General features: G+C 40.9%; 3 protein-coding genes across 4 annotated transcripts; 1 reads left to right on the top strand and 2 right to left on the bottom strand.

Moving 5' to 3' along the window:
- The first annotated feature begins 2,659 nt into the window (after positions 1-2,659).
- Positions 2,660-6,586, top strand: LOC115790149 (dehydrogenase/reductase SDR family member 11-like). Its single transcript, XM_030743822.1, has 7 exons — positions 2,660-2,900; positions 4,268-4,477; positions 4,689-4,783; positions 5,509-5,638; positions 5,730-5,822; positions 5,909-5,974; positions 6,061-6,586. The coding sequence occupies exons 1-7, from the start codon at positions 2,769-2,771 to the stop codon at positions 6,088-6,090; spliced, it is 756 nt and encodes a 251-aa protein (XP_030599682.1). The 5' UTR covers positions 2,660-2,768; the 3' UTR covers positions 6,091-6,586.
- A 5,106-nt stretch (positions 6,587-11,692) lies between these two features.
- LOC115790146 (dehydrogenase/reductase SDR family member 11-like) lies at positions 11,693-14,535 on the bottom strand. Of its 2 annotated transcripts, XM_030743820.1 has the most exons (8): positions 14,386-14,535; positions 14,154-14,308; positions 13,261-13,470; positions 12,994-13,088; positions 12,325-12,454; positions 12,115-12,207; positions 11,965-12,030; positions 11,693-11,859 (listed from the first exon to the last, which is right to left on the bottom strand). In XM_030743820.1, the coding sequence occupies exons 2-8, from the start codon at positions 14,283-14,285 to the stop codon at positions 11,830-11,832; spliced, it is 756 nt and encodes a 251-aa protein (XP_030599680.1). In that variant the 5' UTR covers positions 14,286-14,308; positions 14,386-14,535; the 3' UTR covers positions 11,693-11,829. The 2 variants fall into 2 exon arrangements, with proteins under 2 accessions (XP_030599680.1, XP_030599679.1); XM_030743819.1 differs by lacking the exon at positions 14,386-14,535 and having other exon boundaries at positions 14,154-14,376.
- A 2,821-nt stretch (positions 14,536-17,356) lies between these two features.
- On the bottom strand, positions 17,357-19,908 carry LOC115790867 (dehydrogenase/reductase SDR family member 11-like). The gene is made up of 6 exons (XM_030744862.1): positions 19,702-19,908; positions 19,033-19,127; positions 18,234-18,363; positions 18,016-18,108; positions 17,866-17,931; positions 17,357-17,751 (listed from the first exon to the last, which is right to left on the bottom strand). Exons 1-6 carry the CDS (start codon positions 19,819-19,821, stop codon positions 17,722-17,724), a joined length of 534 nt encoding a protein of 177 aa, XP_030600722.1. The 5' UTR covers positions 19,822-19,908; the 3' UTR covers positions 17,357-17,721.
- Positions 19,909-25,527: the final 5,619 nt, after the last annotated feature.

Here is a 25,527-nt window from a genome sequence, read left to right as displayed (position 1 = left end):
ATGTGGTGGAAATTCAGCCCTAAGCGTAAAAATATATGACATATAAAAATGTATGAAAAAAACATACACAAACTCAGGCTGACATGGGTGTCAGAGTTTCACATGTGTAAAATTCCTTGAATAAGTTTTTAATTAATGCATTTTTTAAAATTCTGAATAATTTTTTCCTTCAATGAGAAATGGGTGTGGGCTCTTATGGGTTAAATATTAGACACTGTTGGGGACAGACATCGTTGATGTCATATTAATAAATTTTAAGACTATATTTAGATTAATAGTCAAAAAGAATAATTTTAAAAAATCAGTAAAATATCTTAAATGTACTTTAGTAACAATAATTAGCAACAAATCACTCATTTGTGCCAAAAATGAAATCCCTGAGAATATCATAAAAACCACCCAACAAAAATTAGTTATTAATAAAATAATTTTTCCATCCTTTGTCGTTGGTTGGATGCATACCAGAAAAACTGTTGTTTCCTTCAGACTCTCCTTATGTTAATCGGCAAATGTTATCATGTAACTACACTAAACATAAATTCAAAGACTACTTCAAAATGTGATGCTATCATGTTCATGATAACAAGAGTATCACAATACTGGGATTCTGTGGTACCATAAGCCCATATTGTGAAAGACAGTTAAGTCAAATACAACATAGTATCTGGGTATGTGGGTAACTGTGATGTGGAGAATCTGGCTGTACTAAAGGTTTTGAAAGATAAACAGACTTCAGTCAGGCTGTTAGACAACAGGTAGGCCTCACCTGTCAGAGCCCTTCCACACTGCACGCTCTGGGTTCATGATTCCTGATTTGATTTACACAGCAGACAGTGATGTCTCGAGTCTGGCATTCATCAGATAATAGACTGGAACACTGAGAACGTCCTCAGTCAGAAAACTTTTGCATAGCTTGTTTGTGCAAACTGTTACTAGGAGCTACAGTTACATTTGAAGTTAAGCAACTTCTAGTGGGTGTGTAGAATATGAAATAGTAGTTGATCGGTCATGTTTGTGAAATTTTGCAACCAGACTTTGTTTCCAAGAGAAAGTCAAATTTCATCACAAAAACAGATTTTCTACTAAAACCTTAAACTTTGCAGCTAAATTTATAGTACCATCATTACAGAACAATGCCATGTAACTTTTTTTTAACTCAAAATACAAGACCCATTTCTTTTAAAGCCTGTCTCGCCTGCCAGGTTTTACAAGCCGAATTATGATCTGTTGTACCAAACATATTTGCTCTTCCAAGATGAGCTCTGTAGATTCTCTACAGGCTCCTCTTGTTAGTGTTTTTCCTTTAATTTTATTGATCTATTTGCGGTATTTTTCACATAAATGTATTTGTACTGTAGAAATGAGCTGACAGGTGGGGAAAAAATCAAGAAAGAAAAAAGGGCGAAAAAAATAGGAAAAGATAAGGGAACAGAGAGGACAGAGCACAAATAGAAAACCACAATGTGTCATCAACTGCTGCACGTGTAAAAAAAAAAAGAAGAAGAAAAAACATACACACACAAATATATAAATAAGAAGAAAAAAACATACACACACAAATATATATATATATATATATATATATATATATATATATATATATATATACATGGGAAAAAAACAAAAACGAAAAACAAAACATGGCTACACAAACTAACAATTTTGTTGTGTCCTGGTGAGTCTTTCTTTGCGTCTGAGTAAGTGAGTGTGAATGTCTGCGTCTCTCTCACGAAATGTACTTAATAATAAGGGTGAAAAGTCACAGCAGCATCCCCCAGAAGCCACACCGAGGAGGCCACTCGCAGTCCCCCAAGAGCAGTGAAGACCCATGGCCGCACATTCCAATGACAGCACAACATTCATGTAACTTCCCACCCGAGCAGAAAGGAGAGGGAGGCCTTAGAGAGCCCGAGGCATCCATACACCCACACATATCCACGGATACCCACCCATATACACCCACACAGAGAGACAGGGAGACACACACTCATTCACATCCGCCCATCCTCTGAAGCGGGGGCCGAGTGGATTTATTGAAGTTAACCGTCTAATCGCACTGTTTGAAGAGCTATCATTGCTTTCCTACAGTTCTCACGTGTCCTAAACACAGCACAGAGACTCAAGGTGTGTTATGGATGTGCTATGCCGTGAGACGTTTACGGACATGTGACACACACCCTATATACTGTAATGTCCCCCTTAATTACCGTTAGAGCTCCGGGGCCACTTCTGAAGAATCGGCATCGTTCTCTTCATATAGTGACACTACAATATACTATAATAAAGTTTTAAACAGCCCCAAGTCCCTGAGGTTAGGTGGAAATACTTAACACCCACTCAACATAGACCTGTGGAGTGGGACAAACATGTTATTATACATATATTACACATAACGCAAAATTAAAGTGAAGCAACGGGTCTAACTCACTCTGTAGTTTTTATTGTGGCAGTGCATGGTGCACCGACGTGTGCAGCGAGTGCTGACTCAAATATGATATGTTAGTTTGAAATAAGAGCTGTTTTGTGTAGTCAAGATTTAGTTGAAGTAAAGTTTTTAATCAGTCAGAGCTTTCCATTCTTTGGGATGAAGTCTGTGCCGAGATTTATGACGTGTTTCGGACGTATATAGCCCACACAGATATATATATAGAGAGAGAGTGTTCACAGGTACAGTGCAGGTGGAGCTCCGCAGTTGGTGGAGAGTCGCCGCCCATCTCATCAGACCTGCGGTGCTTTCGTGTGTAGCAGGTTACCGTGTCCCGGCTACGATGGAGCGCTGGCGGGGGAGAGTGGCTCTGGTGACCGGAGCGTCGGTCGGGATCGGGGCGGCTATAGCCGTAGAGCTGGTCCGGTGCGGTATGAAAGTGGTGGGCTGCGCCAGGGACGTCGGAAAAATACAGGTTTGTTCTGCGATGAAAACTCAGTTTCTGCAGAGGGCAACAAATTGTTCAGTAAATTTTATGTTAAAGTTACTGTTATTCAGATTTTTTGCAGTTGTGTCGCAGTTACATGAGATAGGGAGGCTTAGCGAGCAGCAATCCAGTGAATACTGTACTGCAGTGAATACTGTACTGGGTTAATCATTTGCTGACTTACAGATTAAATGTCTTGATTACACTTCAGCTTAAACTTTCTAAAAATTTTAACTCTCCAGAATCTTCATTAGAAAATAAGAAGTTAGTAAAACAAAATGTTCACTGTCACAGCAGCTCTATGCTGAGGCAATATTTGCATGTACAGTCTTTGTTTCCATGATACATGGGTTATTGCAAATAAATATATCTGAGAAAAGTTCCCACATGACCCACACATAATTTGTTTCCATTTATTTGGTTGAATATATGAAAAATGCCAAAGATAACAACAGCTGTTAGCTGAAAGCCTGCCATATTTCAGCACGGTGTGTGGTGTGTCCCTAAACTGGAGGGCAAAAGAAAAAGTGACATGCCTATAAACTGTCAACAGCAGATGAACATCTGAAAGTCATGTTCTTAAGTAAAAGGAACAGCACATCCAGCAACAGCCTGACACGGGATCTGAGAGATGCATCCGGCCCCTCAGTTGATCCATCTGCTGCTCATCAGAAATGGTCTCAGTGGAAGGGTGCCTGTCAAGAAGCCATTCTTCAGGAAGGGAAACAGTGAGACAAGGCTGAAGTATGCCAGATTACACAAGAACTGGACTGAAAATGAGTGGGAACGGGTCTTATGAATTGAGGAATCCAAATGGGAAATTTCTGGTTTACACTGTAGTCAGCATATACTGAGAAGCTCAGGAGAGAGGTACAGCAGAGTGTAGCAGAGGCTCTCTCATGCTGTGGACCAGTAATTTTGGGGATCTTGTTAAAACTGATGGAGAAATAAACACGGAAAAATACTGTCAGATTTTGATCCATTATGCAGTACCATCTGGAAAGCATCTGATTTTCAACAGCTTCATTTTCCAGCCTAACAATGATTCCAAACATGCTGCCAATGCAATAAAAGCATACTTAGAAAAACAATAGAAATAATTGAAGTAGTGCGGGATCATCTGAACAAAAGGCAGCCAACATCCAAAGAAGAGCTTTGAAATTCCTTCCCATTTCCCATTTTCCTGGGACAATGCAAGGAAATGAGAGGTAGCTCAAGACTTTTGCACAGTAATGTATATCTTTAGAGTAACTTTACATAAACATTTGAATTGGCTGGTTCATACACACGCAGTACTACAAACACAAAGTTATTCTGAGGCTGAATTTCTTTCATCTTTTCCTTTTTGTTTTCAGAAACTGGCAGCAGAGTGTCAGAGTGCCGGCCACCCCGGTGTTTTGGTGCCTTACAAGTGCGACTTGACCAAAGAGGAGGACATTCTGTCCATGTTTGCAGCCATCAAACAGCAGCACAAAGGCGTGGACGTGTGCATCAACAACGCTGGCTTGGGTCTTCCAGCGCCACTGCTAAATGGCAAAACCAGCAGCTGGAGGACCATGATGGATGTAAGCGCTCAGTTTTGGAAACAAACCAATGTTGACTTGGTCTTCAATAATCATAAAGTAGCTCAGAAAAGAAAAATAAATACACAAAGTGGCTAAAAAACATTTTGTTTTAACTGGGCACAAGAAGCAAGAGTGTTTGTTTGGGAGGATGTTGATTTCTGATGTTTTATTTACTGTTTATTTTACTGCTTGTTTTTTTTTTTTTTTGCAGTTGAACGTTCTTGCACTGTGTATCTGCACACGTGAAGCGTATCAGTCAATGAAAGCGAGAAACGTGGACGATGGACACATCATAAACATAAACAGGTGCAGTTTCTGATGGACACTGATCGACATGCTTGTGAAATCTACCAGTTATTACAATATGCTGAAAGGTAATTTATGGACTTTTGGTCCAATGACACAATAAACATGCCGCCTACTGCAGTTTTCAATATTGTATTTACAGAACATGCACAATATCAATCCCTAACTGTAATATAGTCATCATTAATTATTTAGTACCCTCTAAAATATCTACTAAAAATAATAAATAATATGTCTACTAAGAATCTTCGACGAGTTCGAATTTCAGCAACCTTGACCTCAAGGTAAAGGTCAAAGGAAAATTATGGGAATGGGCAGATGGATAATGTTCATATCAGCTAAAACATCTGCCGGGGGTGGGGTTTGTTGTGTCCTGCACCACTTGTTTATTTTAGTTTAGCTCAAGATTTTATCATCACATTGTTTTTAGAACATCTAGAAGTAAAAAAACAAACAAACTCCATTCAAGGACCTGACTAGTGTCAATGATTATGGATAGTGGTAAAAATTTCCATCAAAATATCCTAAAACCTTGAGCATTCATATTGTTTTCATTGGCCAGCCAGCAGTTCTGAACCAAAACATATTCAGGCAACTGTGAAAGTAAAAAAATAAACTATATAATAAAATCAGCAAAGTCAAAATGCTGGCACTGAGAAATATTTGGCAATTTTACAAGTAAGATTTTCTAAATATAATATGCTGTGAATCATGTTCTGCTGCAGCTTGTGTGGCCATCAAGTCTTTCCTGTTGCTGAGTTACATATTTACAACGCCACCAAGTTTGCTGTAACCGCTCTGACTGAGGGCCTGAGGCAGGAGCTGCGTGCAGAAAACACCCGTATCCGAGCCACAGTAAGACTTAGTGCCTGTAGCACCAATATCAGCTGATGTGACACAAACACAGTACTTCCTGAAGTGCCCTCATCACCCTCCATTTTTGCAGAGCATTTCTCCTGGTTTAGTGGACACAGAATTCATATCACGGCTCTACAGCGACAATCCCGAAAAAAATACTAGTATATACTCTGAATATAAGGTAAAAAGTATTAGTTCTATGATTTGCATGCAGTTGATTTGATTAGTCAGATAAAAATTAGTAAAACACTTTTTTCTCTCTGACAGTCTCTGAAAGCAATCGATGTTGTCGGTGCTGTGACATACGCACTCAGCGCTCCTCCTCATGTTCAGGTTTGTAATTTTCTTCTATTTTTTCGCTGTGACTTAAGTATCACTTTATTCAAAGTAAGATAACATTCATCTAACTTTTCTTTCAGATTGGAGACATTCAGTTTGAATCTGTGTAGCCGGTGTCGTGCTGTACAGGGACCCAGCTCGGTCTTCACATTAAAGTGGTGTCATTGGCTCACCTGACTACTCAACTCTGTAAAAGTGTAATCAATTCACAGAAGGTTGAATCAAAGGAAATTCACCCTCTGTTAACCGCCTTCTTCTCAAAGCCTCTGCTGCTACTTTTGCACAAGCGCCCCCTACTGGCCAACCCCAGGAATACCCATGAAAACACTTCGGTTAATGACAGCTTCCAACTTACTGTAACATTTTAGTTGCTGGAAAATTCATTAAAGTGTAAGTGCACTGCTAAAGAGATATTAATTTCCTTTGACTGAAAATCTTTCTTGTACACACAGTCTGTATTTTTACACCACTGACGAGAATCTGCTAGTAGAACACAGTTTCACATGTTCTACTTTTCTAGGGTTAAAGAAACCTTTGAATCAAACACAGTAAATGCAGGAGAGTTTTTCTGGTGAAGCTCCTCTTTTGTTAAGCTGAATGCTGAAATGTGATGTCTTTCTTCTGTTGCAGCCTTTATTTGCAGCCTGCTTTCTTTCATAATAGTGCAAACATTTTACTATCAGTGTCCGTTTCTTAAACCTCTTTGATAATGATGATGATGATATTAATGATGACAGCGTGACCCTTTGAAATAATACTGACAAATTTCACACAAGGTAAAATATAACACATAACATGTGTTTATGTACATATGAGCAGACAGTTCACTTGGACAGTTAATTTCTGTAACAACAGAGATGATAAATAAATAGACTAGAATAGAATAGAATGCCTTTTGAACTGTAGAAATTTCACAGATAAATATATAAAATAAAATAGAATGTACAAAAATAAAATACATAAAAATATATACATATAAACATGATGTACAGTATTATAGCTTTTTTTAAATGAATATTGCACAGTATAGGGTGATAGATATTGTTCAGTTCTGGCTTTGATGCACCTGTAGCGCCTGCCAGAGGGCAGCAGGTCAAACAGTTCAAATCCAGGGTGTGATGATGTTTTTGGCTCTGCTGAGGCAACGGGAGATGCAGATGTCCATCAGGGAGGGGACTCTGAAGCCTCACCCTGTCTGCCACAGTGTAGCTGCTGTACCGTACTGCGACACAGTACGTCAGCGAAGGTGAAGATACCAAGAAACCTGAAGGTGTGGACCCTCTCCACACACTCACCACTGATGTAAAGGGGGGCTGGGTCAGTCCTGTGCTTCCTGAAGTCCAGGATGGTTTTCATGGTGTTCAGTGTCAGGTTGTTCTCTGAACACCAGGCTGTCAACTTCTGGACCTCCTCTCTGTAGGCTGGCTCATCTCCCCTTGAGATGAGTCCAGCCACTGTGGTGTCTTCAGAAAATTTGACAATGAGGTTGTTATTGTGGGCTGGACTGCAGTCAGGCAGTGTAGAGGCAGTACAGGAGGGGGCTCAGCACACAGCCCTGTGTGGAGTCACTGCTCAGTGTGTGGGTGGAAGAGAGATGGGGCCTAGTCTCACAGTCTGGGGCCAGTTAGTCCTTTATCCAGGAACATGTGAGAGGGGGGAGGCCTGGGGTGTGCAGTGGGATGATTGCATTGAAAGCTGAGCTGTAATCCAGAAAGAGCATGCTGGTGTAGCTCTGCTGCTGTTCCAAGTGGCTCAGCACAGAGTGGAGAGCTACAGCATTGGCGTCCTCTGTGGATCTGTTTGCACAATGCAAACTAATGGCTTTTGTAAGTTTGTGTGTGTGTGTGTGCATCCGCTGTGCTTCGTGCTCCTGTATAGTGAGTGAGGTGGTGCATGAAATCAGGGGTGGTGGTGGTGGTGGGGGTCGGTGGGGGGGGGGGGGGGTGATGGGTTTTCCTGTGGTGTCTCAAAGCAAGCAAAGAAACAGTCAAGTTCCTCTGCTAGCGACACCCTCAAGTCTCCTGCTGTCACATCACAGCCTCTGTAGTTTGTGATGGTCTGTATGCCCTGTCACACCTCCTGTGTGTTGTTGCTGGACAGGTGGGACTCTGTTCTCCTCCTGTAGTCCGCCTCGGCTCTTCTTTTCAGGTCAGCTTGAGCAGCACTAAATAGAGCTCTGCGGCGAAGCAAAATCCTGAAGGTGGAATGTGTCTAAGCACCATAACACATACAGTGAACTTTATAAGAGGCAAAGAATTTGGTGACGTGCCTTATCACACAGGTGCGATGAACTGCCTGAGGAAATTTGTCAGTTCATGGAAAGTAAAGGAAAAGACTGAGCAGGACTCCGGGATGGAAAGTGGCTGTGTGAGTTGGCCTTTCAGTGCAACATCTTAATGCAATAAACCTGCAGCTTCAGGTCATGTGATTGACATGTGATTATGGACACGTATGATGCAGTGAAAGCTTTTCAAGTCAAGTTGTGCTTGTGGGAGGCGCAGATGCAAAAAGAGAACTTTCGCCGCTTTACATGTTGCAATCAATAAATTGACTGGTCGGACGGTTGGTCGATTGATCGATCGATCAATCAGTTGATCAATCTCAGAGCAGGTCTGGATTTTACATTGTGCACTGAGTCTACACGGCATTTCTCTGACTTTTAAGTGACTTTTGAACATTTGAAGTCGATGTGAAGAAAGCTCCGGCTGAAAACTCGTCTGTTGGATTATTTGCTCCTCGATGAGCTTCCGTATGTTTCCTGTATTCTTGAGTATCCAGCAATAAAGCTGCATTCTAAGTTCACTTTCAGTTTTTGAGTCCTGCATTTGGGTCCTACTTTGTCTGCCACGCTGACTCACCATGACACTTATTCTCTCAGCTATCTGCATAGGTTACAGTTTGACATCTCACAAATATGGATTATGAAGTATTTACAGAATTTTAGCAAATTTTGAACATTTGAATACATCAGAAATACTAAAACTTCAAAATACTTTTCTAACTTGCAAAGTCTTTGTAGCATTGCTTTATGGACAGCAGATTCTGCTTTACTGTTGCTCTGCGGGTAGCCTGGTGATGACATCTTATGGCATTCCCACACTCAGCTCAATCTGTGGACCTCTTGAAATGTGCATTGAGGACCACTAAACGAGCTTTCAGTTTCTTTATCAATGTAGTAGAATTTGAATTTCTCGTGACATACAGTTGATAATTTTATCAAAACATTCTGGGAATCTGGATAAAACTGTGTGTGTAAGAGACAAAGCTGAAAATCAATGTTAGATGCCTGTGATCTTCAGGCCCTCTGCATTAAAAACAGACACAATTCTGTCATTGAAATCACTGCATGAGCTCAGAAGCACTTCCGGAGATCATTGTCTGTAAACACAGTTCGCTGTACTGTCCACAAATGCAGGTAAAAGCTCTATGGGTGCAAAGAAGAAGCCATATGGGAATATGATCCAGAAACACTGTTGTCTTTAATGGGCCAGAGTTAAGAGTTAAATAAGAAAGAGGAGAAGTGATTTTGGTGTCATCTGCAAGAGGATGGGTGGGGCAAAGTGATTCAGGGAGTAGTGCCAGGTGAGGGAACTGGCACACCTGTTGTGCAACTGCCAGTCCTCCATCTCTATGCAGTAGGTAAGGGGGCAGCCACCCTGACTCCCCTAAACTAAATATGGAGAGCTGCTGCCAGGCTGTGAACTGTTCTGGGCTTTGAGTTATTGAGAATTTTAATGTGCATCATCTTACAGGTAAACTTTGCGAAGCACACAGTATCAAGTTTATGCCCTCTATACTGATGTGAACCCACGGGTAGCGCAGATAACTGCTACAGTCCTTCTTAACTTCAACTCTCAAAACTTGGCATCCATCTTAAAATACCTCTGAGCAGCAGAGTGTCAGAGTGCATTTGAAGGATTATAAATTAACTTCTATTTCTTTAGTCAGAGGGATATAAAAGCTGCATGTATACAATCACTAATCAACTATGATAAAAAAAAGAAGCACTTGAAAAGTTAGTGAACTCTTCCCCAATGAAAGTTAAACCTCTACCACCATCTTTGCTGTTATGTAGATTTCAAAAATGCTGGTATGGCTCACTCATAGCTGCTGCTAAACCAGCAGCTGGAAGACATGATGGCTGTAAGAGCTCACAAATAAAGCGTGAAGCGTGAAGTATGTGCCAAAGTAGGTGCAAGAAGCAACAAGTAAATGTGACGTTTGGAGGGTGATGATTCCAGATATCATTTTCAGTTTTGTTTGGGTTCTTGCAGGTGAATGTTCTTGAATTACATGTCTGGAAATATGAAGGACATCAGATAGATAAATGTGGACCATGGACACATCATAAACAGGTGCACTTTAATGGACACTGATGGACATGCTTACGTCTGTTGATTTAATCTGCACACAAATATCTTATAATACAATCATGATCCCCATTCCAATTGTGATTGTGAGCACAATGAACCTTTTACATTTGGCTAACAGAGAAAGTACAGATGCAGGTAAACAGTAATAATGGCTTTCTGACACATGATTACCTGTTGAATTCAAGCCAAAGAAGAAAACAGACAATGCTGGTGTTCAGATACACAGAGGAGGCGCAGAAGTTTAGTACCACTTAATACAATCTGATTTACAAATACTGAAAGGTAATTATCAAACTTTTGGTCCAATCACACACACACACACACACACACACACACACACACACACACACTGATTATATACCTTCAAGTGTTTCAGCAGCTCTACTTCATTTATGCAGCATGCACAGTACCAAACATCAGGCCACCCAATGGAATACACAAAGCTGCAAAAAAGCATTTACGCCCTTTCATGATTTCTTATCTTTTGCATGTTTTTCACACTTACATGTTTCACATACATGCAGATATTACATAGAGGTATTTCTTTCTGTTGTTCCTCCAATGACAGTTTTCTTTGCGAATACTTCTTATACATCTCCCCTGATCTGTTCTGACCTGTTCCAGACACGTGACTTGCACAACTCGTAGTACAGTCTACATCTTTCAGTACTTAGTGTGTATTTCCATGTGTGTTTCTTTAGGCTCTTTGACAAGTCACATCATGTAACCCTCCTAAACAATGTACAAATCTGACCTTCTCCACTTACACCTGAATTACCTGCATTACCAGCATTACCTGTTTTCTTGTTTGGATTAAAAGCAACAGATAATAATTTCTATCACAGAGAGCCACGTTTATTATTATCCCCATCTGTACTTTTTCCATTTAGCCACATGTTAATGAACTTCCGCCTGGCCAATGAAAGCAATTAGAAGACACATTAACCAGTCACGAAGGTCGCCAATGCAATAACAATGTGATGATAAAATCCTGACCTGCAGATCTGTTTCATAGTAGAATAAATCAAATAAATTAATATTGATGGCTGTGTTCACTGGGTGAGCCAGAGTATCATAGCTAGGACATTTTCTCTTATTTGTTTTGTTGTTTTGTCTCCTCCAGTTTTTTGGGCTCAGGTTGTCTTACACACCTGTTCCTCATCTCCTCATCCTGTGGCTGTATTTGATACTGCATGGAAATTTCTGTGGTCATGAAACATACTGAGTAGTCTGCAAACACTCGCCACCTACTCACTGAGCAGCAGTGAAACTCTTAATCTGACAAGTTAAAATAACAAGACGTTCATGGTCTGGAATCAAAGTAAAATTCTCAATGCAGTTAGAAGAGACAGTTTATTGATTTGTTCATGTCATTCTTCAGCTGCTTTATAAAATTAGTAGTCAGGAGAACCAGTCGCACCACTGGATTGGGCGCCTGTATTGGGGTTGCCAGGGCAACAATTTCTGTGACACCCGCTACACACCTTGAAGGTGAATGTCTCCAACCTGAAAGGAATGTTATGTGAACGTTATCTTACTGTGAGTAAACTGGTGATATTTAAAGTGTTAAAAGCAAAATTAAAGGTTGAAATTATGAGCAACATCACAAACCTGAACATGAGGAGGGGCGCTGAGCACGTATGTGACAGCAGTGACGATATCTTTTGCTTCCAGAGGCTGTCAGAGAAATGAAACCTGTTTTATCTGGGTAATCATATCAACATTACATAAACTGTGGAACTGCAGGTTGAATCATTTTACCTTATTTGCAGCATATATACCAGCTGCTTTATCTGGATTGTCGCTGTAGAGCCGTGATGCAAATTCTGTGTCCACTAAACCAGGAGAAATGCTCTGTAAAAAGTGAGGATAGTGAGGCAACTTCAGGGTGTACTGTGCATGTGTCTCATAGCAGCTGATATTGGTGTTAAAGGCACTTTTAGAGCTGGTTACAGAGTTTTAAAGCCTTACTGTGGCCCGGATGTGGGTGTTTTCTGCACGCAGCTCCTGCCTCAGACCCTCAGTCAGAGCGGTTACGGCATACTTGGTGGCGGTGTAGAAATGTATATCAGGGTTAGGAAAGACTTGATGACCACACAAACTGTAATACAAGCAGGTTAACAGGCTGTGAACCTGGGCAGCGTTTACCAACATATTCTGATCTGACCTCAGGCCTTAGTATGTGAAAAAATCCCAAAGGGTGTGTTGCCATTTATCTTTTTATAAATATTGATAAACTAAATGATGCAGGAAAATCTGTATAAGCTCCAAGGCTGCATCAGTTAGTGTATAATTTTTAATCAAGTAGTTCTTTATGTGTTGAGGTGAAAAAGTCAAACATTTTTCAGTTCCAGCATTTTTATTCTGCTGGTTGATTTTTTTTTCTTGGTCTGTTTCTGGGTTCTGAACTGCTGGTTAGTTGGTTTTCAGTAAATGTCAGAGGATTGTACCTCCATCTGTACTTTTCCTGCTAATTAAATGCCTGCTGTGGAAAAGGTCTATTGTGCAGTGTTACCAAAAGAAGCTCATAATCTCAGTCTGAATCATGATCATGATTGCATTCAAAGACATTTGTTTGATAATTAAATCAGCAGACTTAAAAGCATACCCATCACTACCCATCATTAAACAGAATGGCACCTGTTTATGTTTATGATGTGCCCATCGTCCACCTTTCTCTCTCTCATCGACTGATACGCCTCACGTGTGCAGATACTCAGTGCAAGAACGTTCACCTGCAAGAAGCCAACTTTTAGTTTCCCCAACTTTTAGATCAACATAAAAGTGAGAAGTGCCCTGTGGAAGCATCCCAGTCCTGTAAATGCTTCCACAAGTGCCAAACACAAAAATATAATTTAAGATTAAACTAAGATAATTTTAATTTCAAAAATAACACAGAGCTCTTACGTCCATCATGTTCTTCCAGCCGCTGGTTTTGCCGTTTAGCAGCGGTTCTGGATGAGCCAAGCCAGCGTTGTTGATGCACACATCCACGCCTTTGTGCTGCTCTTTGATGGCTGCAAACATGGACAGAATGTCCTCCTCTTTGGTCAAGTCGCACTTGAAAGGCACCAAAACACCGGGGTGGCCGGCGCTCTGACACTCTGCTGCCAGTTTCTGAAACCAGAATCAAGATTAAGCTCTATTTACAATATAGCACTCTCAGATTGTATTTTACATGCTTTTCTTTCACCGCAGCATTTTTATTTAACAAAAAACCTGTTAAATGGTTACAAGCAATAAAGGTCAGTGTGTTTAAATAACCCTGTCTTTCCCCTTGTAGTCTCTGTCATAGTTTCTGTGCATTTTTGTTACTTAAACCTGCCTACAGTCCTGTATTTGGGTCTTTAACGTTACAATTCTTAACTTTCCTAAAGAAATTACTGTAATTTCTATGGTTTATTGATCTCAATTGTTTATTTTTTATTATTATTGTGTTGATCCTGTAAAACATTTTGTAAGGTGGATTTTGTAAATCTGTAATTAACCCCAGGATACCAACATTTTTATAACAGATGAGCATCACCAGTTCATTCAGTTGTGACCAACTTCCTCTTTTCGTGCTGGACTAAACTGTTTTTTTTTCTATTAACCTTTACACAGAGTCTGATTTACATGTATAATTGATGATCTGTTGTAAAAAAAATAAATAAATAAATAAAAAAAAGGTTTATTTATAAACTGGCTTGTTTTCTATTTTATGTGAACCTGAAACTAAAAAAAAAAAAAAAAAAAAAAAGCATGTTTGTAACATGCTAACACTCCCTGCAGAAAGTTTGACTTTTCGCTTCAGCACAAACCTGTATTTTTCCAGTGTCTCTGGCGCAGCCCACCACTTTCATACCGCACCGGACCAGCTCTACGGCTATAGCCGCCCCGATCCCGACCGAGGCTCCGGTCACCAGAGCCACTCTGCCCCGCCAGCGCTCCATCGTAGCCGGGACACGGTGATATGCTACGCACGAAAACAATATTAGTATAATGAGAGGGACACCGAACCTGAGTGACACCGGAGCTCCACCTGCACTGTACCTGTGAAAAATCTCTCTCGCTATATACGTTGGAAACACGTCATAATCCTCGCTGCAGCCTTCAAGCCAATGAATAGAAAGGTCTGACTGATAAAACGCTTCACTTAAAATAAATCATTGACTACACCGCCCATGATGCATCACACGAAAGCTCAAACACAGTTGTGTCAGCACTCGCTGCACACTTCTTTGCACTGCCACAATAAAAGCTGCAGAGTGACTTGTTGCTTCACTTTACTTTGTGATATATGTATAATAACGTGTTTGTCCCACTTCAGGGTGCTTTTAGGTTATTTCCTCCTAACATCTGAGACTTATGAGGGCAGTCAGAGAACCCTGAATCATAATCTATGCAGCAACATGCATGCGTGATCAGGCATGATTAAAGCAGATATCCTTAAGGTGTTCAGTGAACGTCAAATACTTGGGACGTTTGTTCATGTATCTCAGCCTTGTTTGTGCCTCTCTATCCACAGTATTCATGACTTCACGCCACTACCCATAATTCATAGCAGAAACCGGTATTTTACTTCCGTTTGCGCTGTTGTTCACGGTTGCGGGCTCACACACTTGCCGTTCATTTCAACATTTTAACACTGCAGTTTCTTTTACCTGGCCTAAATGGTACAACATCGGAGGTGGATACATTGCAAGGATGTTTTAAAAAGCAGCGAGGTAACAGAGCCTCACCCGTCACTTGTGTAAATGACATGAAATTATGGCCTGAAGTCAGCTACATCCACATTATCAGCTACCTTGTTTTTTCCGAAGGTGTTGATGGCGGGGAATCACGTAATTATAAGAGCACCAGATTACCTTCAAAGCAATAAAATCAATAAAGTAATGCTGAACAAACAAGGCAACGTTGTTTTCCTTAAAGCAGCTGTAGAGCCGAGCCAGCGCATCGGCCAAGCTAAGCGCTTAGCATGGGTCATGCTAAGGGAAAGTGCAGTGGTGGAGACAGTCAGCTGTTCCTGTATCGCGGATTAGGGAAATCATGTAGTGATGCTGCAGCTATTCTGTGGAAGGTAAATCACTGATCTGGATATCAGAGTGTTCAGATCACTGAAACAGAAACACTGGACTGGCTGAAGGCTGTGATCGAGGAGACACGCAGCTGTCACCTTGCTAACTGCTACGTGTTTACATGAAGGCAGGCATTGTTTAAGCTTTGTGTAGGCTGTATGCTGTAGTGTCACACTATAAATAAAATAACGTAAAAAAATAAGAGGCTGTACATTAAAGGAATACTTAAAACATAAGGAAAAAATACGGTAATAGGATGTGCAACTGGGTAGTATAATTTGGGGGAAAAAGAACAAATTTACAGAATAAAATAATTTGAAAAAATGTACAGACTGATGTAGTGACAACTAGGGATGGCACGATACCACTTTTTAATGTCCGATACCGATACCGATATTTTACATTTGGATATCGACTGATACCGATATAAATCCAATATTTAAAATTGATCCAGGCATTTAAAAACATAAAACAAAGAAAAAAGAAGTCAACAGTCTCTCACACAACAACATCAAAGTCTTTTATTTGTCCCACATATAAGACTAAGGACCAGGGCGGGCAGAGCTTTTTAGGCAGTGGCACCAAAGCTCTGGAACTGTTTACCACTCCAGCTCCATTTAGCTGACTCTGTGGCGTCATTTAAAAAATAGTTGAAAACTTTTCTTTTTAACCAGGCTTTCTGGTTTCTGACTTTATTTTTTTTTCTTTTAATATGGTAATGTTATATTTTTAACATAGTGTTTTCTGGGGGTGGGGGGGTGATATTGTGTTTTAATTATTGTACAGCGCTTTTCTGTCTGTGAAAAATGCTATATAAATAAACTTTACTTACAACAATAACTATCACCTGAATCCTGTTGCTTCTGTGTGAGAAGGTGATGCTTATGGCATGTTGCAAATTTCATTAGGGCTGCAACTATCGATTATTTTAGCAATTGTGTATTCTATTTATATTGATTACCCAAGTAACTGGATAAGAAATACTTTTTTTCATATTAACAGTTCATCTGCATATTTTAACTTCTGTACTGCAGTTTTTCCCTGTGTGAAACAAACAGAGTGGATGGAGCAGCTACAAAGTTCTCTTTTCTTCACTTACTGATCAGGTGGTTGATGAAGGACCTCCAGCTGTTTCCCAGTAAATGTTTAATGGAGGTTACAGGGACGAAAAGGCTTCTTTTGGACACTAGAAAAACATTTCCTTCTGCTCCATATGAGCGCGCCGGCTCCGCCTCTTTGCGCTTGTGCAGACAGACTGCACGTAAATCAGCTGACTGCTGCTGTTGCGTCATCAGTGTTCATGTGAAAAACTAGGGGCTGCGTGAGCGCAATCTTGTAATGCTTTATATTTACAAGCATTCTCCTAAATACGTTTCTACTGCAGGTCTATATTTAGTCACAAATCAGGGATTAAAGTATCAAAAATATTTTGACGGGGAAGGGGTTCTTCCGGTACTGGACGGTCACTAGTGCTAATAGCTGCGCTCGCTAGCAGTATGTCCGGGAGCTGAAGTAGAGTAAAAAAAATAACAGCTGATTCTCAGCACAGCGAGCACAACACACAAACAAGGCAGAGAGCGGTGGAGGCGGAAAAACATGTCAGCGATGATCGCTCAGGGTCAAAGGGAATCCGTCGCAGCGACGGAGGATCTGAAGGGGTTGTTTTCTAACTCCTGATCCCCCACTCCATTCCAGTAGGTGGCGGTAATGCAGCTCTAAGCTGGTTTGGTCAACCGCAAACCCACAAGAAGAAGAAGACGACTGAGCCCTGTAATGCAGCTAATGTGAGCGAAACGTTATTTAATGTATCGGATTACATTTTTTAAATTTCTTTCCGATATCCGATCCAGTAATTTAGGCCAGTATCGGACCGATACCGATACTGAATATCGGATCGGTGCATCCCTAGTGACAACCGACAACAGCACAAGTTGAATCCGAGCTCATGTTCCAACTAATAAAGCTGCCTGTTACAGCACAAAGTAACCGAATTTTAGTAGCAGTCTGTCATGGCAGCCTACGTGTGCTCTTCCAGAAACCCGTGGATAGTAAGAAGAAAACTGTTGATAATCAAAATGCTTTCATGGGTATATCTGGGTTGGCCAGTAGGGGCAGTTGTATAAAGGTAGCAGGGGAGGATTTGAGAAGAACTCAGTTAACAACTTGAGAAGTTTCAATTTTTTCAATCTTCTGTGAATTGATTACAATTTTGCAGTGTTGAGTAGTCAGTAGTCAGCCAATCACACCACTTTAATGTGAAGACTGGGTCCCTGTGCTGGGGTTGCCAGAGTAATAAACTCTGGTTCATTTGCTACAGACCTTCAAGAAGAATATCTCCCACCTGAAAGAAGTAGGGCAGTCTTATCTCATTATGGGTAAACCGCTAATATTTAAAATAGGACAGTTACAATAAGTTGTGATATAAAATATTGAAAAAAAAGAGAAAATCACAAACCTGAACATGAGGAGAGGCACTGAGCACGTATGTCACAGCACTGACAACATCTCTTGCTTTCAGAGACTGTCAGAGAAGTCAAAAGAGATTAAGTTTTTGACCCGAGTAATCATATCAGCAGTTCATTAACTGTAGGATTAATAATTTTACCTTATATTCAGTGTATACAGCAGCTGCTTTATCTGAATTGTCCCTGTAGAGCCGTGATGCAAATTCTGTCTCGACCACACCAGGAGAAATACTCTAAAAAAAAAAAAAGAGAGATAATAAAGAGGGCACTTAGGGAAGTACTGTGTATGGATCTCACAACAGCTGATACTGGTATTAAAGGCACTTTTGAAACTGGTTGCAGTGTTTTAAAACCTTACTGTGGCTCGGATGTGAGTTTTTTCTGCACGCAGCTCCTGCCTCAGACCCTCAGTCAGAGCGGTTACGGCATACTTGGTGGCAGTGTAGAAATGTACATCAGCATTAGGAAAGACTTGATGACCGCACAAACTGTAATACAAGAAGGTTTACAAGCTGTTAACCAGGGCAGCGTTTACTAACATATTCTGATCTGATCTTAGGCCTTAGTATGAAGTCCCCCAGTAGGACAATGGAGTCTCCAGCACCTTCCAGCACCATACCCAGGGACTCCTGGAAGGCACCTTGGTCTCCAAGGACTCAAACTGCTATTTGGTGGATATAGACTGGTAACAGTCAGGACCTGCTTCCCTGAGTCAAATTTGCAGGGAAGCAAGTCCTTTTGTCCACTTGGGAAATCCCCAGTGTACAGGGACTGAACCAGGAGGATACAAGTACACTCACCTCTGTCCACCACCGGTCACTGGGGTGCAACTCCAGAGTAAAAGAGAGTCCAGCCCCTCTCCAAGAGGCTAGATACAGAACTTGAGTTATGTGCTGAGGTGAGCCTTGTATCCAGCCTGTACCTCTGAACCTCATGCACGAGCACAAACTCCTTCCTCACCTGCAAGGTGAGGTTTCATGTCCCTACAGTTTGGCAAGTAGGGATCGAGCCACCGGGGCCTTCTCCAAAGATCGCCAAAGCTCATAACCACAATCATGATCATGACTGAGTTATAAGATACAGTATTTGCCTCATGATTATATCTGCAGCCTTCACAAACATGCCCGTCACTCTCCATCAGTAAAATAAAACCACACCTGTTTATGTTTATGATGTGCCCATCGTCCACATTTCTCTCTCTCATTGACTGATATGATTCACGTGTGCAGATACTCAATGCAAGAACGTTTACCTACGAGAAACCAAGCAGAAAGCAGTGAGGATAACATCTGGAATCAACATCCTCCAAATCATACATTTACTTGTTGCTTTTTGTGTCCAAGAGAAAAAAGCTTCTTTTTTTTTTGCCAATTTTTGTGTAATATTTGACCTTCTTCATCTACTGTGATGTTGACTTTTCTTTTATTTTAATGAGCTATATGGGTGGTTTTTCAAGTTTTGGCTGTTTTAAATCACCTATCTTCCAAATTTTGGGATAAATAAAGTATATCAATCTTATCCTAATAAATAGCTGAGTGTCCCGTCGGGGTCTGAAGAGTTTACTTTGAAAAATAAAGAGTGTTCAAAGGCGGCCCAGTTGTCTCAATACTGCAGCTAGGAATAATGGAATAGGACTCCGGTTCTATTTTGTGGGTTTTCTCTCTTTCCATGTTTTAAAGTGATTGTTTCATTACAATGCAATGTTCTACTGGGAAACTTTAATATGTACTGCACACACAAAAAAAATATTACTGCAGACAAACCAAGAGCAATTGTCCCCAGAAAAGAAAAAGAAAAAAAAAAAGACAGAGACACTGAGCTCTTACATCCATCATGTTCTTCCAGCTGCTGGTTTTGCCATTTAGCAGCAGCTCTGGGTGAGCTAAGCCAGCATTGTTGATGCACACATCCACGCCTTTGTGCTGCTGTTTGATGGCTGCAAACATTGACAGAATCTCCTCCTCTTTGGTCAAGTCGCATTTGAAAGGCACCAAAACACCGGGGTGGCCGGCATGCTGACACTCTGCTGCCAGTTTCTGAAACCAAAGACATTCAGCTTCACAATTGTGTGTTTAGTATTTGTATGAATCTGTCATTATTTTTCAGTCTGTACATCACAGCTGAACAACCGGATCTACAGGTCTGCCAAGGATCTGTTAATGACTGTGTGACACATCAAAATGGGCATGTTTCATTGGCCTAATAATCATTTAGAAGCATGATAAAGTGATCATGCATGAAATAAAAAGACTACTTACTAACTGGACAGCTACCCAAAGACTTTATTTTTGTATATATCAAGGAAAAAATAGAAAACTGTATAAAGCAAGATGTGTGATGAGCAGAGGTGGCACAAGCAGAGACATTTTTAACTTAAAGAAAGTACACATACTTGTGTTAAAATACTCTGGTAAAAGCTGAAGTACTGACTAAACTTTATTACTAAAGTAAAAGTGAAAAAGGCTCTGAAATGCATTCAAATATAAAAGTAGAATAGAATAGAATAGAATAGAATGCCTTTATTGTCATTATACAGGATGTACAATGAGATGGAGGGCCACTCCTGTTCAGTGCCATGTAACAGAAATCAAACTCTCTAAAATAAAAATATTATGAAAATATTATAATCTAGTATGATCAATATAATCAAGAGATATACAGAAATAAACAATGTGTAAAATATACAAAAAATAGAATGTATAAAAATATATACATACATTGGTGCATCTGTACATTGTAAGAAAAGTAAATATGTGTATACATATAATAATGAAGATGATGAATATTGCACTTGGTGAATGAATATTGCACTAGTGAATGAATACTGGATATTACACAATATAGGAATGTCAGATATTGTTCAATATGAATAATATAATATTGCACAGTTACAGTGGGTGAGTGTGTGAGTTCAGGGTGGTGATTGCTCTGGCGAAGAAACTGTTCTTGAGTCTGTTTGTTCTGGCTTTGATGCACCTGTAGCGCCTGCCAGAGGGCAGCAGGTCAAACAGGTCAAAGCCAGGGTGTGAGCTGTCCTTGATGATGTTCCTGGCTCTGCTGATGCAGCGGGAGGTTGTAGATGTCCATCAGGGAGGGGAGAGGGCAGCCAACGATTCTTTGTGCTGTCTTGACTACCCTCTGAAGCCTGACCCTGTCTGCCTCAGTGCAGCTGCCGTACCATACTGTGATACAGTACGTCAGCAGGCTCTCAATGGATGAGCGGTAGAGAAGGTCAGCAGCAGGTTTGAGTCCAAGTTGTTCTTCCTGAGGACCCTCAGGAAGTGAAGTCGCTGCTGAGCCTTCTTGATAACAGCTGTGATGTTATCTGACCAAGAGAGATCAGCAGAGATGAGGACACCAAGAAACCTGAAGGTGTGGACCCTCTCCACATGCTCGCCGTTGATGTAGAGGGGAGCTGGGTCAGTCCTGTGCTTCCTGAAGTCGATGATGATCTCTTTGGTTTTCATGGTGTTCAGTACCAGGTTGTTCTCTGAACACCAGGCTGTCAACTTCAAGACCTCCTCTCTGTAAGCTGCCTCATCTCCCTTCGAGATGAGTCCGACCACTGTGGTGTCGTCAGCAAATTTGACGATGAGGTTGTTATTGTGGGCCGGACTGCAGTCATGGGTGTAGAGGCAGTACAGGAGGGGGCTCAGCACACAGCCCTGTGGGGAGCCAGTGCTCAGTGTGCGGGTGAGGAGAGATGGGGGCCAAGTCTCACAGTCTGGGGCCGGTTGGTTAAGAAGTCCTTGATCCAGGACTCACCAGAGCCACTCTGCCCCGCAGCGCTCCATCACAACCGGGACACGATAACCTGCGACACACACGAACGCACCACAAGTATAAAGACAGGATCGCCGAACCTGAGTGGACACCGGAGCTTCAACTGTCCTGTATCCATGAGCAATCCATATTTATACTATTCGTCAGAATGGAAAGCTTTGACTGATTAACACGCCATATCTACTGAATTGCACTGCCCACGCTTTAGCAAACAAAGCTTATCTCATGTAACAGATGTTTAGTACTCTGTGCTCTACACCATTCAAAATGTCAAGTTATTGTCTCAGTATTTGACTTTCAAACTCAAATCGCAACAACAGTCATCTCAAGGTGCTTTATATTGTGAGGGTAAAGACCCTACAATAATTACGGAGAAAGCCCAACAGTCAAAATGACCCCCTTACGAGCAAGCACTTAGTGGCAGTGGAAAGGAAAAAACTCCCTTTCAACAGGAAGAAACCTCCAGCAGAACCAGGCTCAGGGAGGGGGGGGGGGGGGGGGGGGGGGGGTCATCTGCCACGATGGGTTGGGGCTGAGGGGAGAGAGACAGGAAAAAGACACACAGTAGAAGAGAGTCAGAGATTAATAATAACTAATGATTAAATACAGAGTGGGGTATAAAGAGAGTAAAGAGAATGAAAGAAACTCTCAGTGCATTATGGGAACCCCCCAGCAGCCTAGGGCTGTTGCAACATAACTAAGGGGATGGTTCAGGGTCATCTGATCCAGCCCTAACTATAAGCTTGATCATAGAGGAAAGTTTTAAGTCTAATCTTAAAGATAGAGAGGGTGTCTGTCTCCTGAATCCAAGCTGGGAGCTGGTTCCACAGAAGAGGGGCCTGAAAGCTGAAGGCTCTGCCTCCCATTCTACTCTAAGTATGCTTTTGTGCTTCAGTGGAGGAAAACAACTTCCATAAATTACCAAAGCATTGTGGAAATAAACAAAAAATGCTGTTTAACATAAAACATTTTGTACCAATTGTTAGTAATGAACTTTTACACAGTCTGATTTGCAGTGTTATAATGGATGATGACTTGCACCTATGAGCTTTATTCATTTGTTTACAATAAGATAAACCGGCTGCCCGTCCACTCCCTCTGTGTCATGTCAGCATGACACAGCAAAAAAACTGAAAACTGCATCATCCTTCTCATGATCATTAGTATTAGTAGTACTAGTAGTAGTATTAAATCTTTTTTTTTAAGTACCTTGTTTTTTTAAGTTCCAGATTTCTATTTGTAGAGCGAGAGACTACAGTTTAACACATTATGCATGTGGACATTATGCACTTTTAAATTATTCTAATAAAATCAGAGAACGTAGCTTCACAGATTTCTGCTGTTCATTCCATTAAATTTTATTGATTTTGTGAATGAGTCAAATTAAGTTACTTACTGCTGAAATTGAGTTTTGAACTATAATTTTAACTTAAATAGTGGCTACAAGCCCCATATTTATGTCTATAAAACAAAACACTTATTTTATGTCATCATAAAGTCAGTTGAGATTATATAAGCAAAGTGTTAGCTACACTTTATCTTCTTTGTACCAGGTCCTATGATGTATAGATTGGGTTAGAACTGTTGGTTTATTTTTAGTTTTTAAGAATATTAATATGTTTGTGATTATTGAATCTCTGTTTAATATTGCATTGGTCGCTCTTTTGCTACCCAAAACAGCCCTGAACCATCGAGGCAGGGACTCCACTTGACCCATGAAGGTGTGCTGTGGTGTCTATACTGAGAAAATAGCAACAGATCCTTGAAGTTCTGTAAGTTATGAGGCCTGGGCTTGTTTTTCCAGTCAACACCTCAGACTCATTGTTGTGCTCCTCAAACTATTCCTGAACCATTTTTGCTTTGTAGCAGGGTGCATTATCCTGCTGAAAGAGGAGACAGCTATTACGGAATATTGTTTCCATGAAATGGTGTACATGGTTTGGTAGATGGCATGTGTCAAAGTAAATTCCATATGGGTGGCAGGACCCAAGGTTTCCAGCAGAACATTGCCCAAAGCATCACACTGCCACTTTTGGTGGTGATTAGTAGTGATAGTGAGAGGAAGCTTCATGAAGCACCGGAGGTTCCATCCAATTGTGAACTCATGGGCTGAAACATAATTTGCTATACTGCGCCATCACGTGGACAGAAAATGTAAAACAAGCAGAGTGATTATAATCTTACCGTGGCTTGGTTTGTGAAGCTTGGAACAGAATAATTGAATAATTATGTTTGTAATGCCAATACATACATTCTGACCTTATTAATGTGATGTCCCGCAAACAGCTCTTTATCTATGCTGTGTGTGTGTGTGTGTGTGTGTGTGTGTGTGTGTGTGTAGCTGACACCGAATTGTGTTGGAGTGGCCACCAGGGGGTAGACTGTCCGCTGGGGTTAGGTGAGGGCTGAGAAGAAGTAGGAATCAGGCTCTCATCTGCCTTCAATTAGTAGCTCTGCCTCATTAGTTTGCTTTGTGTGGTGTAGCGTTGGGATTTTCTCCGGTTTCTGCCTTCTTCATTAGACATTTGGGTAAGTTTGCCTCCCTGGATTCATTTCAATTACACATTATCTTGAAGGATTCTTGTTCCACTGTTTGTTTTAAGTAGATGTTCTTGCGAATGGCATCTGTTTACTTTAAATAGCGCCTTTGGGTAGTGGAACGAGGTACGTTTACTTCATGACAAAGTGTGGAATTTAGTGTTGGTTTCTGAGTTCAATATTATTGGTAATAGCAATGATGTCTAGTGTGTATATTCTTTGCTTGAAACTGAGTTTGAGTAACCTTTTCTTTGTGAAATTTATTGTGAATTTGTCAATTTATAGAAGTGGAATCATGACTGACAGCTCAACACAGTGGCTGAACAACATAGTCCCATCATCTGAGGCTCCGTCCCCATGCCAAAACAGGGCCATAAGTTTAAACTCGAAAAAAAATCTGACTTTCTTGCTGTGAGGTACCACTGCTAACCACCAGACCTCCATGCTGCCAACATCAGGACTAGTTTTTTTTTTTTTAATTAAGAAAAAAAAAAAAACAAAAAAAAAAAAAACAAGGCACAGAGCTAACTTACCGTAGTCACTTCACCTTGTACTGTTACAAATCCTTGCTGCTCTTGTACAGAACTGAGAGGGGTCAGAATAGAGTTTGGGTGGAGTAGGTCTTTTGCTGCTTGGATGAGTTCTTCAGGTGGAGTTATTGCACTGGCCTGGAAAAAAAGTGTCCTGTGTGTAATGCTTATGTGTAAGGGTGGGCTTTGGCCCCAGACATTATAGTTTTTATGATGTATGACATGCCTTCCTTGATTTTATGTGAAAGTTCTTCAAATAGGGTGAATTTTGTGACAGATTTGCCATCTGTTATTGCTACCACCTTATTGAGTTTGGTCACCGTGCTTGTGGTGGTGTTTTCGCTGAAGTTCCAGGATGTGACACGTGGTTGTTCTGTAATTTCAACTGCTAAAATGTGTAATCCTCTTCTAGAAAACAATTTTTTTTTAGTCCGTTATGTAACATTTTGAATTCAAACTGCATTAATGATGAGTAAGATTATTTTTACCCAGTGAAAGTCTTACCTCATGCCTATGAGATAAAGATTTCTAGCCAGGAAAGGGGGGGCATGGTCAGCTCATGCTATTATCTCCCTCCGCCTCCAGGCTGGAGGGGCAGGGACACTCACTGTGACGGAGCGCGACGTGAGGAGGGCGTTTAGACGTGTAAACACCAGGAAAGCGGCTGGACCAGACGGTATTAGTGGAAGTGTCCTTAAGACCTGCGTTCTCTGCACTTCAAAAGAGACTATCCTCTTAAATGGCAAAATAGCCACTCCAGCTGCCACTATTTGGACAGAATTAAGTCAGTAGCTAGAAAAC

The sequence above is a fragment of the Archocentrus centrarchus genome, chromosome 13 (assembly GCF_007364275.1).
Source record: "Archocentrus centrarchus isolate MPI-CPG fArcCen1 chromosome 13, fArcCen1, whole genome shotgun sequence".
NCBI lineage: Eukaryota > Metazoa > Chordata > Actinopteri > Cichliformes > Cichlidae > Archocentrus > Archocentrus centrarchus.
This window is presented reverse-complemented; position numbering and strand designations above follow the sequence as displayed.